Source organism: Amaranthus tricolor, chromosome 15 (assembly GCF_026212465.1).
Source record: "Amaranthus tricolor cultivar Red isolate AtriRed21 chromosome 15, ASM2621246v1, whole genome shotgun sequence".
Lineage (NCBI taxonomy): Eukaryota > Viridiplantae > Streptophyta > Magnoliopsida > Caryophyllales > Amaranthaceae > Amaranthus > Amaranthus tricolor.
Window position 1 is genome coordinate 6012007 of NC_080061.1, and position 13640 is coordinate 6025646.

At 28.1% G+C, this 13640-nt stretch overlaps 1 protein-coding gene across 1 annotated transcript; it reads right to left on the reverse strand.

The window, feature by feature from the left end:
• Positions 1-4775: 4775 nt before the first annotated feature.
• On the reverse strand, positions 4776-6904 carry LOC130801222 (uncharacterized). Its single transcript, XM_057665017.1, has 3 exons — positions 6743-6904; positions 5473-5765; positions 4776-5010 (listed from the first exon to the last, which is right to left on the reverse strand). The coding sequence occupies exons 1-2, from the start codon at positions 6858-6860 to the stop codon at positions 5479-5481; spliced, it is 405 nt and encodes a 134-aa protein (XP_057521000.1). The 5' UTR covers positions 6861-6904; the 3' UTR covers positions 4776-5010; positions 5473-5478.
• Between the last annotated feature and the right edge of the window lie 6736 nt (positions 6905-13640).

The following is a 13640-nucleotide window of genomic DNA, read 5'->3' on the forward strand; positions in this document are numbered from 1 at the left end:
AACTATTTACTAAAAATGTGTTTTGACTTTTTGACTTATGAATAACTTAAAAGTATGTGCAGTTTTAGGCATATTTTGAGTGCCATGGCCCCTAAAAATTAGGGTTTCCAAAATAGTTTTGAGATGGGTTATTGTTCTTTAATCAAGTTTTGTAGTCCATACTTAATTTTTCTTTATAAAAAGATTCGTTTAATTATGAGATGAATGTTATGTTGTTATTATTGTTCATGAACAGATATTTAAATATAAACTGTTTCATTTTAGAATGTAATTATACATTTTAGTATTAAGTATTTTTAAAGTCGATGTAATTTTTTTTTAATCATACATAAAGAGCGTATAAGGCCTCATTTCAAATATAGAACCCCATAATCTTTCCTTAAAAGTGAAGAGCGAAGTAACAAATTGTCCAAGAAACTTATGATCAAGATAGGCCATAGGCATGTCTTCATGCTTAGTGGTAATTTTGTTAATGCTTAAATCACATTGAAATTACAACTCATATTTGAGTATTTACAGTACATCCATTATTTTTGTTCACAAGTAATAAATAATATTTGTGTTTTTGGAAGAGAACAATGGCATTCACATGCCTCATTGTTTGTCAACACATAGAACATAATCAAACTCCCACTGTTATTGTGTTTATTTGTGAGAAGCACACCCAATTTGCAGCTAGCTGAACTTAATCACCTGTACACTAAATCATGTCAAAAACTAAAACCCAAAAAGATTACTACTAATATAGCCCTGTTTTTATACAAGACAGTAGTAAAAGAACCTGGAGATGGCATCATTGGAGGTGCAGCAGGACTTGGAGCTTGAGCATCTTAAAAAATATATGATTCAAAAGAGAATATCAATGTGTTATTATTAGAGAAAATACAAATATTGGTAACTTGAAAAGAGAATATCAATATATTAGTATACTACTAGTAGTTATTAGACAAATTTTAAATTAATTTTATATTATCATTTATATACTCTATTTACCGTTTAGTATTATAGGAAAACTAAACCCCTTTTCTTGTTATTATTTATAATTCATAAACAAGGTCTGTATACAAGTAAGAATAAAATCCTAATATTACTCCTAAGCAAGGTATATGTACAAGTACGATTAAAACTCTAATACACAAAGTCCAATATTATTCTTATATACAATAAGTACAAATACATAATAATTCCTAACAAATTTATAATGCCCCTTGGTTTTGGAGACCCTGTGCAAGTGCACCGGATTTACTCCTTATTATGAGCCGGCCTTGGTCTATGCATATTTTTAATGACTAATATTTCTTGTCATATAGATGACAAATTAAAATCATAATTATTATTGAAATTATATATTGTGATAAATCTAATATGATCCATATTACTATATATTTTGATAAAATAACTAAATTAAACATGTGAAAACAAAATTAACATAAAGTGTAAAAATAAAGCGTAGGTAGGAAGTAAAAAAAATATACTCATAAAACTTACTTTCTTCATTCCACAATACTGGTTCATCATTTGACTTTTTACGCAATTTAATTTGTCATTTATATATTAAACTATACATATATTGAAATTATAAAAATTTAATATTATGAAAATATACGATTAGACGATTACTTACACATTAACTTCAATATATAAAATAACCTTAAACGATGAATAGTGTAAAAAATACTGTATAGCAAGTAGACCTGGGAAAATGGTCGTTCGGTCGGGTTTTGGGTCGGATCAATTTCGGTCGGGTCATTTTCGGGTCGGGTCAGTTTCGGATCAGGTCAGTTTCAGGTCGGATCACTCTGGGTTTCGGCCTTTCGGGTAGGTTCGGATTGACCCAACGGGTTACCATAAAACTTTAGAATATCCAATCGACTAATTCAACATAAAAAAAAAATCATTAAAATGTCTAAAAAAAATCATTAGAGAAATTACATGTACGATTTTCAAAAAATAGTTGGTATGTCAGGTTCATTTAAGTGCAAGAAAAATAGGGGAATTAATACTTATTTTGAAAGACTTGTAAGATACGCGCTTTATAAAAGTTATTTTGTTTATTATAATTGTAACGTTAGATAAAAATGACGTTAAAATTATCTTCACAATTTTCATGTTGGAAAGATATACAACTAACTAAGTACTTATTTCGTCTTATAAGATACGCGTTTTATAATTTAGGGTAGCGACATTCGTTTTTTGAAAAGCTCATTCAAACGTGCGAAACGTTCGTATAAATTATATTGATTTGCTTACTGAAATGTAGAAGAATTAAAAACTCATTTGACTGATTTAACAAGATACATGTATTCAATTAAGATGATTATAACGTCCTGTTTTTAAAGAAAAATAATTACGATGGCTAAAAAGACGTTAAATACGTGTTTTTTGAGATCTATTGATGAGTTTTAGGGTTCAAGTGATATACTCAATATGTTGAGATACTTTGAAAACTAAAATTTTATTTGAAATGAATTCTAACATTGAAATTACTCTAAAAATTGATGTTAAATCTGTCAAAACGGGTCGGTTTCCGGTCGGGTCATTTTCGGTCGGGTAATTATCAGGTCGGTCATGTTTCAGATTAAGTCGCTTTTGGGTCGGTCGGTTTCGGGTTTTGTCGGGTCGGGTCCCGGGTTTATTTTTGGGTCGGATCAAATTTTCCCAGGTCTAATAGCAAGTATTTCAAAATAAAATAAGTATAATTTTTCATACCTATGCAAAAGGTTGAAAGAGAAGCAAAGCTACATATAGACAAGAGGCGAGTAATTTGGGGAGTCCGAGAAGGATTTTGCAGAAAAAAAGTAGAAACTGAACAGAAACAAGTTTTATCAGCACTTGCTGTTTGATGAACCAATATGCAGCAAAAATGTTCTGTCTCATTAAATAATTTGCTTGATGGATCAAATTTTGGGTCTGATTTACTTTTATTCATGTTTTTTTTAATGCACTTTGATATCTTCTTCCAACAATGTTCTTCTTGCAATATGATGGAACTCGAATTCGAATTCAAACTCAGACTCGGACTCGGACTCGGAGCTTTTTGTGTTGATGAAGGCATGAATTGTATACACAGAAAAAATACTGTTACAATAAGCAACTTCATTTTAATGTATTTTCTAATTGGCTATTCTATTGATTCGTTTTAATTTGGTGTTTTTTCTGGATCGAGTATTTATTAACCAACTTACATATCATTGAAATTGACATTTATTGACTTGTTCTCAACTAGACTATTTTTTTGATAAATTCAATTCTCAAGTGGTTTAAAATATTATGTTATATTAGGTAATATAATTAGTGATATATTATAGTGAACAATATACAGACTTTAGGTAATTTTTTACAATAATACTAACCTTGGATTAATAATGAATAATATCAATTTAGGCAATGTTGTTCTACAATAACACTTACTCCCTCTATTCCTTAATGAAGTTCTAATAAAGTATATTCACTGAAATTAAGAAAAATAAAATTTTTTAAATAGTGGATATATTATTTTATTGAATAATAAATTTGATGGAGAAAAAGTGAGTACAATAAACATTAAAAAATATTTTAAAAAAGTTAGTGAAAAAAATATGAGGACCACAACAACATTATTATTGTTAAGTTAGTAGAAAACATGTGGAGACCATAATCAATATAAAAATGCTAAAATGAAGTTAGTGGAAGATATTGAAGTACCTTAAGCATTATTAAAATATTAAACTATTAAAATGAGAATGAAAAAAGTTATTTTTGTTCAAAATGTGTGATATAAATAGAAAGATTCCTTATGGAAACACCAAATGGAACACTCAAAATGAAAGTGGAATTTCTCTAAAAGGGAGGGAGTACTTTTGTTCAACCATTAATTTACCTTTGTCTTTTTGTCAAATAACCTGTTATAAACAAAAATTGATATTATTTTACGCAAATATACCAAATTTAATATTATTCATGGTTAATGAAAAATTGGCATTATTTTAAGAAAATTTGTTGCAAGTCTTTTTTGTGGAATGACAAGGAATGATTGACGTTCTCTGATTTCATCATTAAGTTGTATATGAATTTTTTATTTATTTATTTTATTTTTAGGGATAAGTTGTTTATGAGTTTTATACTAAGAGAAGGATTAAATTTATAAAAATGTTAAAATAAAATTAACGTGGATTATATGAGGACCATAAATATTTACAAAATTAAAATTAAGATGGTTAAGGCTAATTATGAAAAAAAAGCGATATGAATGTAGCGGATGAAGTATTTGACATTTTTTTCGACATTTTATTTTAATTTATCTTTTTTGTTTAAAAAATAAATTTTACTAAAGCAGGTCATCTAGTTACCCGAGTTAGCTTTAGGTAAATACTCCATTAAATTGAGATTATTTATGGTTAATCAATAGGTGGTATTATTATAGAAAAATCAAGAAAAATAAAGAGTAATGATAGTATTTAGTGTTATTATTATGATCGTTTGTTATAGAATTAGAGAGACAATGACTTAAGTTAATGCGCATTTCTTAATAAAATTAAAGGTACGTATTGGGAGGTAAAATACGTATGATTGTCATAATTAAGTTTGTCAATTTTGTTATCAATTTCTACTCTTATGCCATCTTTACTTTGCCTTTTATTTTTCCTTTGATTATTATGTTCTTAAAACTTTAATCATTTGTATGTTTTGTTTCGCTTGATTTCTTCATCACTTTCACAACAATAACAACCCATGTTAATCAAAGTCTTATTTTGCTAATTAACTTCAATTTGATTACTTAAATGTTACATGTTAATTATTTTTGCTAGAGAAAGCGCGTACATAGCACACGCCCCACTAATTAGGTACATAAACATTTCACACTGCCTGGTGTAAACAAGATACATCGCACGCCAACTTCAAGAGAAGAGAAATACAAAAACAAGCAATTCACACAAAACAAGCAAGATACATCCCACGCCAACTTCAAGAGTATTAATAAGTAATTGTCTTCTCGATCTTCACATAAACACTTCATGACATCCAAATTACCTGCAAATGCACACTACTTCTTGTTAATTAGTTGTTAAATGTCAAAAAAAAACACTCAGTTTTAAGATGTAAATTCAAAAAAACAGAAGGTGTATTTTTTAATTAATTATATTAAACTTATAATCAATTTAATTATATATTCTTAAGTCACAATTGATTTTACATTTCTTTTACCAGAAGGATAGATACATTTTATAGCAGTTGATAAATAAGAAAAATAACAAATGGAGTAAGGAAAAAAGCGAATAAAATTAGAAGACAGATTGAATTTATAGATCGATGAGATTGAAAGAGATGTATGAAGACGAATAGATATCAAAAATTGAAACGATGCAAAGCATGTAAGAGCGAGAAGCATAAATAGAAATTAAAAGAGAATTAAATGAGACATAAGTAGTAAATAATTGTGTTTAAAATTAAGTACAAAAAAAAAGACTAATTAAGGATGAGATGTAGCATTACCATTTATTAGGCGCAGAAGTCATCAAGAGAAGTGAGTGAAAAATCGATAATATTGCAAACTGACAATAATATGGTAGTATTAGCTGCTAATGTTGGATTTTCCATAACAAAATCATTAATGTTACAAAAGCACTTCTTATCAGTAGTTGCAGCTTCTTGCATGAGATCGCAACAAAAAAATTCAGTCGCATTAAACGACGGACTTGATGGATCCAACTCTGGCTTCACTGCAGTATTGTTCACATTTTCTACTATGCAGTTTCCTATTGTTTCCCAACACTCCCCTTCCAATCCTGATCACCAAAAATAAATAATATAATTATCTATTTAATTTTTTTTTTTTGGTACATGATAGGCGAGACCTGAGAATGGCTTAGAGAGTAGTATAATCTAACTAAGATTTCTTCTAAAAAAACTGGTACATACTCTAATAGAATTAAATAAAACCTGATTCTCGAAGAATTATAAAGTTTTGTTTATTTTAATTTTTAAAATCGTCAAAGAACAGTATATTGTAATGTAATTAGTTACACGTACCCTTGAGATAGAGCTTTTATAACTATAGTAAGAAAATAAATGTTAATTTGTAGTGTTTGACTGAACTTAATACCTTATAAATCAATAATGTGCCAATATAAGTGATGGGAAAAAATAAAGAAAACATAATTTAAATAACTTTTTCTTCATCAAATTTATTATTCAATAAAATAATACCTCCACTTTCTAAAAGATTCTATTTTTCTTAATTTTCATTAACATTCCTTATGAAAACTTCATTAAGGAACGGATAAAGTATTTTTTAGGCCCATTTATTTTACATTCAATTGAAATATCATGCACTACAAACATTTAATTAAACTAAAAAAGTTAGTAAGTTTAAATAATTAGCCCATTAATTTTAATTGATCATTTTAATGTTGTAAGCTAATGATCATTTTATGATTATAGAGGGTGATTTTAAGAATATAAAAAATTTATTAATAATAAACTAAGTCATGATTATTTGAAAGTTATAAGTGATTATTTTGTTACTCTAAATGTATATAAGTCAGCCCAATAGAGATGATATCATTTTCATGTGACACCATACATTTATGAAAAAACAATCAAATATAATTTAAAATACAACATAAAGTGTTACTTAGAAGATCATATGTGGAGTTGGACAGTTTGTACATATTCAACCACCAAGTTTCACTATAGTTATAAATCACATTCAGATCATAAGTCCAGTATAAAGTAACGTCTCATTTAAGGTAACGCTATTTACCTTGAGGTGGTGCTGGAACAGTGGTCTGATCTTCTTGCGCAGTAGAAGCCATAAATGTGATTGTCATTAATAAAATAGCAGCAACAATTGCTGCCTCCATTTCTATGCATTTCCTCATATTTTTTTTCCCTTGTGAAAATATTTTACTTGTTTAATGTATTTTTGTTTTGGATGCTGGTATACTATGGACTACAAATGTATCGCATATTTATACTGGATAAATAAGAATAATTCAGCAAAGAATTATTAATTTGCTTATGAAAAATTCTTTATTTTTGATATCTTTCATATTTTGTTTGATATAATAAAAGGTACAAAGATCTTTAACCTACACTACTGTATACGTCCTTGTCCGAAAGGTATATCCGGTATAAAACAGTCACTTTCTCCTTATTTTATACTCCTTCCAATTCACTGAACACGAATTTTTGTGAGAGACGTCTTTTTGAGAGACAATCTTTAATTGGGCCGGTCTAATTTATATTTTTTGAAAAATTGTAAATAAGCATTAAAAATAATATAAGTAGACATTTAATATATTATGAGTAGGTATAAGGATACAGTAAGTAGGCATTAAGACTAATGTAAGTAGGCATTAAGTTTTAATGGGTTGGGCCTGAGTGACGTCTAAGAGAAAGTCTCTGAAGAGACTAACTGTTCACTGAAAATGAAACATTTGTTTTTTCACGCTATCCAATGCACTTATTCAATGATTAATATGTCTTGTTATTACATTATAAAATATTATTAAAAGTGAATTTTAATAATTTTTGCATTAAGATGAATCAAACAAGATCACACTTGATTTGTTTTAATTTATGAATTAAGAATAAAATACAAATTAAAAGTAATAAGTAAATAGTGTCAAAAAGTAAATGTCTCATTTTCAGTAAATTAGAGAGTACCATTTTCTATTTTAATATGTCATATTGAGTTTGCTGTACCATTTTCTTTTTTTGTCAATAGTTTTATTTTTTTTTAATCTTATTTACAAATTTATACGTTATTCATCTTAAACAATCATTTTTATAATTTTATCCTCCTTTGTTTTTTGTCTCATTTTCTATCTGAATTTTCCTTTTCATTAAATTTTATTATTTTTTAACTGGTGCAAAGCGGAAAGGACGGAGGAAGTTTATACCTAAGCAAAAGTAAATAATTTACTTTATTATTTAGATTAGAGAAAAGTCGTTAGAGCTACTATTCATATATCATATATGTAAAAATGCTTTGAATAAAATATAGTTGTAATTCATATACTAATTCTACGACAAGAAAAAAGTAGTATTGAAATAATCAATAACCATCTTGTCCCCTTTACATCATTATCAATTGATCAATTCAAAAATAGAGGATATTTGCCATTTAAAAAATATTTTAACTGTTTTTTTAATTATTTTTTAATCAGTGAAATAAATTAAGACTCAGATTTTATACTAGAATAATTAAAGGTTAAAATTACATAATTGTAGTAATGTTAAAAGCCAACCATTATAAATTCACTTGTGAATTTATTAATTTATTTTGGTGAAATCGATTGACAAATAAAATCATAAGCACTAGCTATTTATTTTTAAAAAAATTGTCTTCATCAGTCCTCACTTCCAGTTTTCGATTTCTTTATGCATCCCCTTGAAATTTTCTCACGAATTTGCAATAATATAGACTTCCGAATTCATAAATCCATTAGAAAATACTGGCCTTTTCAAAGTCTAGTTGTTAATATATTTTTTATAATTAAAAGCAACATTTATTCATTTATTATTTTTCTAGCTAATCCTAGTCTATTTTTTGTATGGTAAGGGTTATGAATTACTATGTCAAAATCCTTTCATAGGTCCACCTAACTTCATTACTAAAATTAAATAACTATAGTAAAAGTAAGGGGGACAACTTGATTACTTAATCCCCCATAACAAGTTAAGTTTGGGAAATTTAGGCTTATACACAATATTTATATGTATCTAATAAGATTTTATTTTAAAATTAATTGTTGTTTGGAGGTTAACTAAGCATATATATTAGTCAACTTTTTAATTCTATAATGTGAGATTACATATGAGTTATTTTCTAACACTCCTTCTCACAAATTTTTTCGAACCCACAAGTTTATTTTATTTTTTTATTTTATTTTTTATTTTTTAATTTTTTATAGAAAATCGATTTTTTTGTTTCAAGTTGATCGAAAATCGCCGGCTTTGATTCAATGATAAATTTGGGCTTATACACATGACCTACACAGGATGAGAGTTGACTGTACACAAAATCGATGATGTTTTATCCCAAAATCAATTAGTTTCAGAAAGTATAGTCTATCAAATATATATATCAGTCAACCTCGCTCTAATTCTTCACTGTCAAATCACATGGCACAACTTAGATAAGAATGGTATTAGATTACCCACTATTGCACATGAATTTTATGTTGGACATATTATGAATGGAGTATGGGTCAAATATATAATCCGTCCATTTGGCCCTAATAAATTTTCCTAAACTTTCATTTTTATTTGTCATACTGATGGATTACCCCCATTTGGTTCTAGTAATAATTTTACTTTCGACATTTTCTCTTTTATTTCTAAAGCTTTGCTACTTTGATTTACTATACACATTTCTTTAATATTTGTGTCATTTCGTTTGCAAAGTCTCTTGCACAAAGAGATACTAAACTAGGCGCTCTGAATTAAACTAAAGAGCAAAAATAAAACTAACTTGATTTAGGATTAATGTATGTTAAAACAATATCATAGCAAAAAAACAAAGAAAATCCACTTAAAAAAATTAAATATTGAGCCTTTAAAATCACACGCACTAGCTAATACAAAATACCCCATTTTGCGTCACTTGTAAATGGGCTTTTACATTGATGTAACTGCGGACAATACAACAAGTCTTTATGTTCATCGTACAAAACAATGCAAAAAAAGTGCTGAAAAGTGAAACTTAAGTAAGAGTTTTTATGAGACATAAAAAGCCTACTCAAAAGTGAAACTGTGGATAATTAGTTTTCTACGCCGGTTCTTGTGCCGTATTGGAGTAATTGGCGCAAAAAGTCTGACCTTTTGCGTCAGTTGCTCCACAACCGACACAAAAAACATGCCCAACATGAATACGCTTCTTACGTGGATTTGCGAAGCAATAACCAATATAAAAAAATCAGACTTTTTCCGTCATTTGTACTATGATTTAAACCTAAAAAAATACAAATTGGAAAATAATAACGCATGATCATTTATTGGAAAATAAAATACATTCCACACAAAATTCAAGGGAGAGAAAATATAAAAGCTGAGTAATATAAATTCACACAAATTGGTGGTAGAACATCGGTGATTGTCATCAACACATCACGATCTTCTCAAACACTTTTTGTAATCTGAAGTGCCTGCAAAAAATACACAATAATTTTGTTTAGTCGTTAATAGTGCTTATTAGTTCTTACACCACTTTATTTTATGAATTTCCTTTTCTAACAGAAATTGTTTTTGTTTATTTTTAACGTTAATTAATTAAATTTCTGAATTATGTTTTTATTATAGTAGTGTTCATTTTAGCCCAATCTACTACAACTCGATCCTTACAAAATTCTTTTATAAATAGGTGAAATAAAAGTTTAAAATGAGGATCCCACATATTAAATGCCCCTAATCTCAGCTATAATGAACTTCCATTGGACTTTTTTGTCCTTGTATATCTTTGTTCGTCCTAATAGTAAAAAGATACACAATTATTTTAAAATAAATAGATAGAAAAAGTTTCAAATATCTATTAAATAATAATATAAAATACAAAAAAAATTAATTACAATCAAACTAGAGAAAATAAGAAAATATATTTTTCTATCTATTTATTAAAATTAATAGATATAAAAAGTTTAAATATCTAAGCAAAATAAGGATACTAATTGCTATTTTATCTATTTTTTATTACTTTTAACTAATTCTTCCACCTTTCTAACAATCGAATTCCTTTAATCATTTAACTATCTTTGTTTTTCTACTTTGATTTTTATTTACTCCCTTAAATATTTACACTTGTTGTGAATGTGCTATATCAATGGTGAAGAAACAAATACAAAATGAATGCAAAAGAAAGCACAAAAACAGAGCACGAACAACAATGGACAACAACATACAATATATGAGGTATCTAAGGATACCTCCCACTCAAAATAAATATCTTATCATTAATATAATCAATAATACATTAATGACTCACCTTACAAGCTTCAAGAATACACTCTCAAAGCAAAAGATTGAACCTTGATGTCAATCTCCCTTAAAAATACCCTAATACAAGCGAAGAAAACTCTCTTGGCTAAACCCTAGTTATCTCTCACTATTAGGCTCTCACATCAACCCTTATGATCTCCCAAGACCCCTTATATAGTCCTAAGACACATTAGAGACAAAGCCTTAAAAGGCCCACATAAAACCGAGAATAAAACATAATGCTTTTGTTTTCGTGAGCTGTTGCCCGCTCGGTTGAGCTAGGCAGCTCAGGTGGTCGAGCGAGTGGTTCAGGCCCCTGCTGTCTGTTGAGAACCCGTTGCCTTGGTCAAGCACATCTTCCCTTGTGTTGTGCCTCGTTCACTCTTTGGACCCTCTCTTGCTTTGATCAATCCATTCTATGCCTTGATCAAAGCTCCTCAAATCATCATTATCAAACACTTGATCAAGTGAACCAAATCTTGGCACTCCATTTCCCATGGCACATCCTACCCCACTCTCAAGTGTGCAAGACATGGCATGGTGCTCAAAACCATCTTCAATATTGTGGGAATTGGCTCTTGCTTCAACAACACTCAATCCAAGCGAAACCTAATTGTCATAGTGGAAGTAAGAATTAATTACTTACTCGGTTACTCCTACAGATATAGTTTTTGTTCGCGATTCTCATGTAACTAAAGTTGGTATTATTTTAGGAAGAAATCACATATAATCAAAAGTTGATATTATTATATGAAAATTAATAAAAAATTATATTATTCACGATAATTTTTTTTAAAAAAAGCCTTATTAAGGCCGGGCCGGGAATAACATTACCTAGGCGCAGAAGCTCTTAGAGAAGCCACGGAATGCTCGACAATTTTGCATATAGACAAGACTACAGTAGTATTAGCTGCCTCTGATGGATTTTCCTTAACAAAAGTATTGATATTACAAAAGCACTTCTTATCATTAACTGCAGCTTGCTGCATCAGGTCACAACACAAAAATTCTGTCGCATTAAACGAAGGACTTGATGGATCCAACTCTGGCTTTGACATATATTGTTACCATTTTTGTCTATGCATGCTAAAATGTTATCCCAGCATTCTCCAGTCAATCCTGATTAGGATAAATTGGATATTTGTTAAAGATTTGATTGAATACATATATGATATAATCGTTTGGAACGTAATTTTGAATTTTTAATTAAGCTGTTTAGTTGATATGGTATCAAAAGATAACTTAATATTTGAGCGGATAATTCAGATCATAGCATATATCATATTCTTATTAGAAAAAACATATTTGTTACAAACTCTAAGCAATTGAGTTTGGTATCTATCGGACTTTGTTCATGAATGGATTTAGTTAAAGTTTACAATTTAAATGAGGTTTCATCTTAAAATTAATTAATTGGTGGAGTAGTTCATTGAACTTATATATTAGTTAATTTTTCTTTTAACTCTTAAATGTAGAATCATATGTTCGGTTATATGATTACTTTCCGTCACTATGGGTTCAATCTTATATATTAGTCAACTAATTAGTAAATTTGCAACTAATTAAAAAAAATATTACTAGTTAATTTATTAGTAGTAAAAAGGTGTAGAAATAATGAGTGGAACTAAATCAAAGACAACATATTTAAAAAGCATGCTTAAATATTACAAGAGATCAAAAATCACAATCAACTAACCTTATTAATGTTGGATAACTTAATTATTATTAGTAACTAAAAAGTAAGCAGTGGGCAAAGCTAAATCGAATTTAAAAAAAAATCATAATTATTGTACAAGGAATCTAAAACTTTAAAATAGGCTAGCTAACTGGGATTAATATGTTTACTTAATATTAAAAATAGATCAACTATTATGTCCTCAAACTTTCTTATCATATAACTCGGTTCGAGTCATTTTAGGCGTATTTATTATGAAGACAGAGATTAAAAGTTGTGTATAATTAGTTAAACTAGTGGATTATTTATAAATAAGAGAATGAAAATAAAGAGTAACACTGATATTCAAAAATTAGTATAAAAAACTTTAAAATTAATTAACTTTTTAAATTCTGAAATTAATCTTTTAAATTTTAAAATTGACATTTTAAGCCTTCAAATCAATATGTTAGAATAATAAAATCACAGGATTTAAAACCGTCTGACAGGACAATTACTTATATCTAAAAATTAGGAGGCATAAAGTTTGACTAACAATATAGTACCTTGAGGTGGTGATGGAGCAATACTTGGAGCTTCTTGTGCAGTTGAAGCTATAAATGTGATTGTCATTATCACAATTGTAGCAACAATTGCTGCCTCCAATTCTATGTATTTTCTCATCTTTTTTTCCTCTCTTAAAGATATATATTTCTATTATTTTACTTGTTTATTGTGTTTTATTTTTACTATGGACTGTGGACGATCGAGCTAGTATGCATGTATAGCATATTTATACTGGATACACAAGAATTATACAGCAAAGATTACGTACTTTATGAAAGATTTTTTATTTAAGACATTGTTCACATTTATTATTTATTCAACTACGAGTAAGAACCAATACTTTTTTTACCCGTTTTTCAAATAGGTATTTATTTAACATGGTTAAAAATTGATAAAAAAATTAAGAGATAAAAATTTACATTCTAAATTAATTTTGATAAAAAGAAATGTAGGAGACAAATAA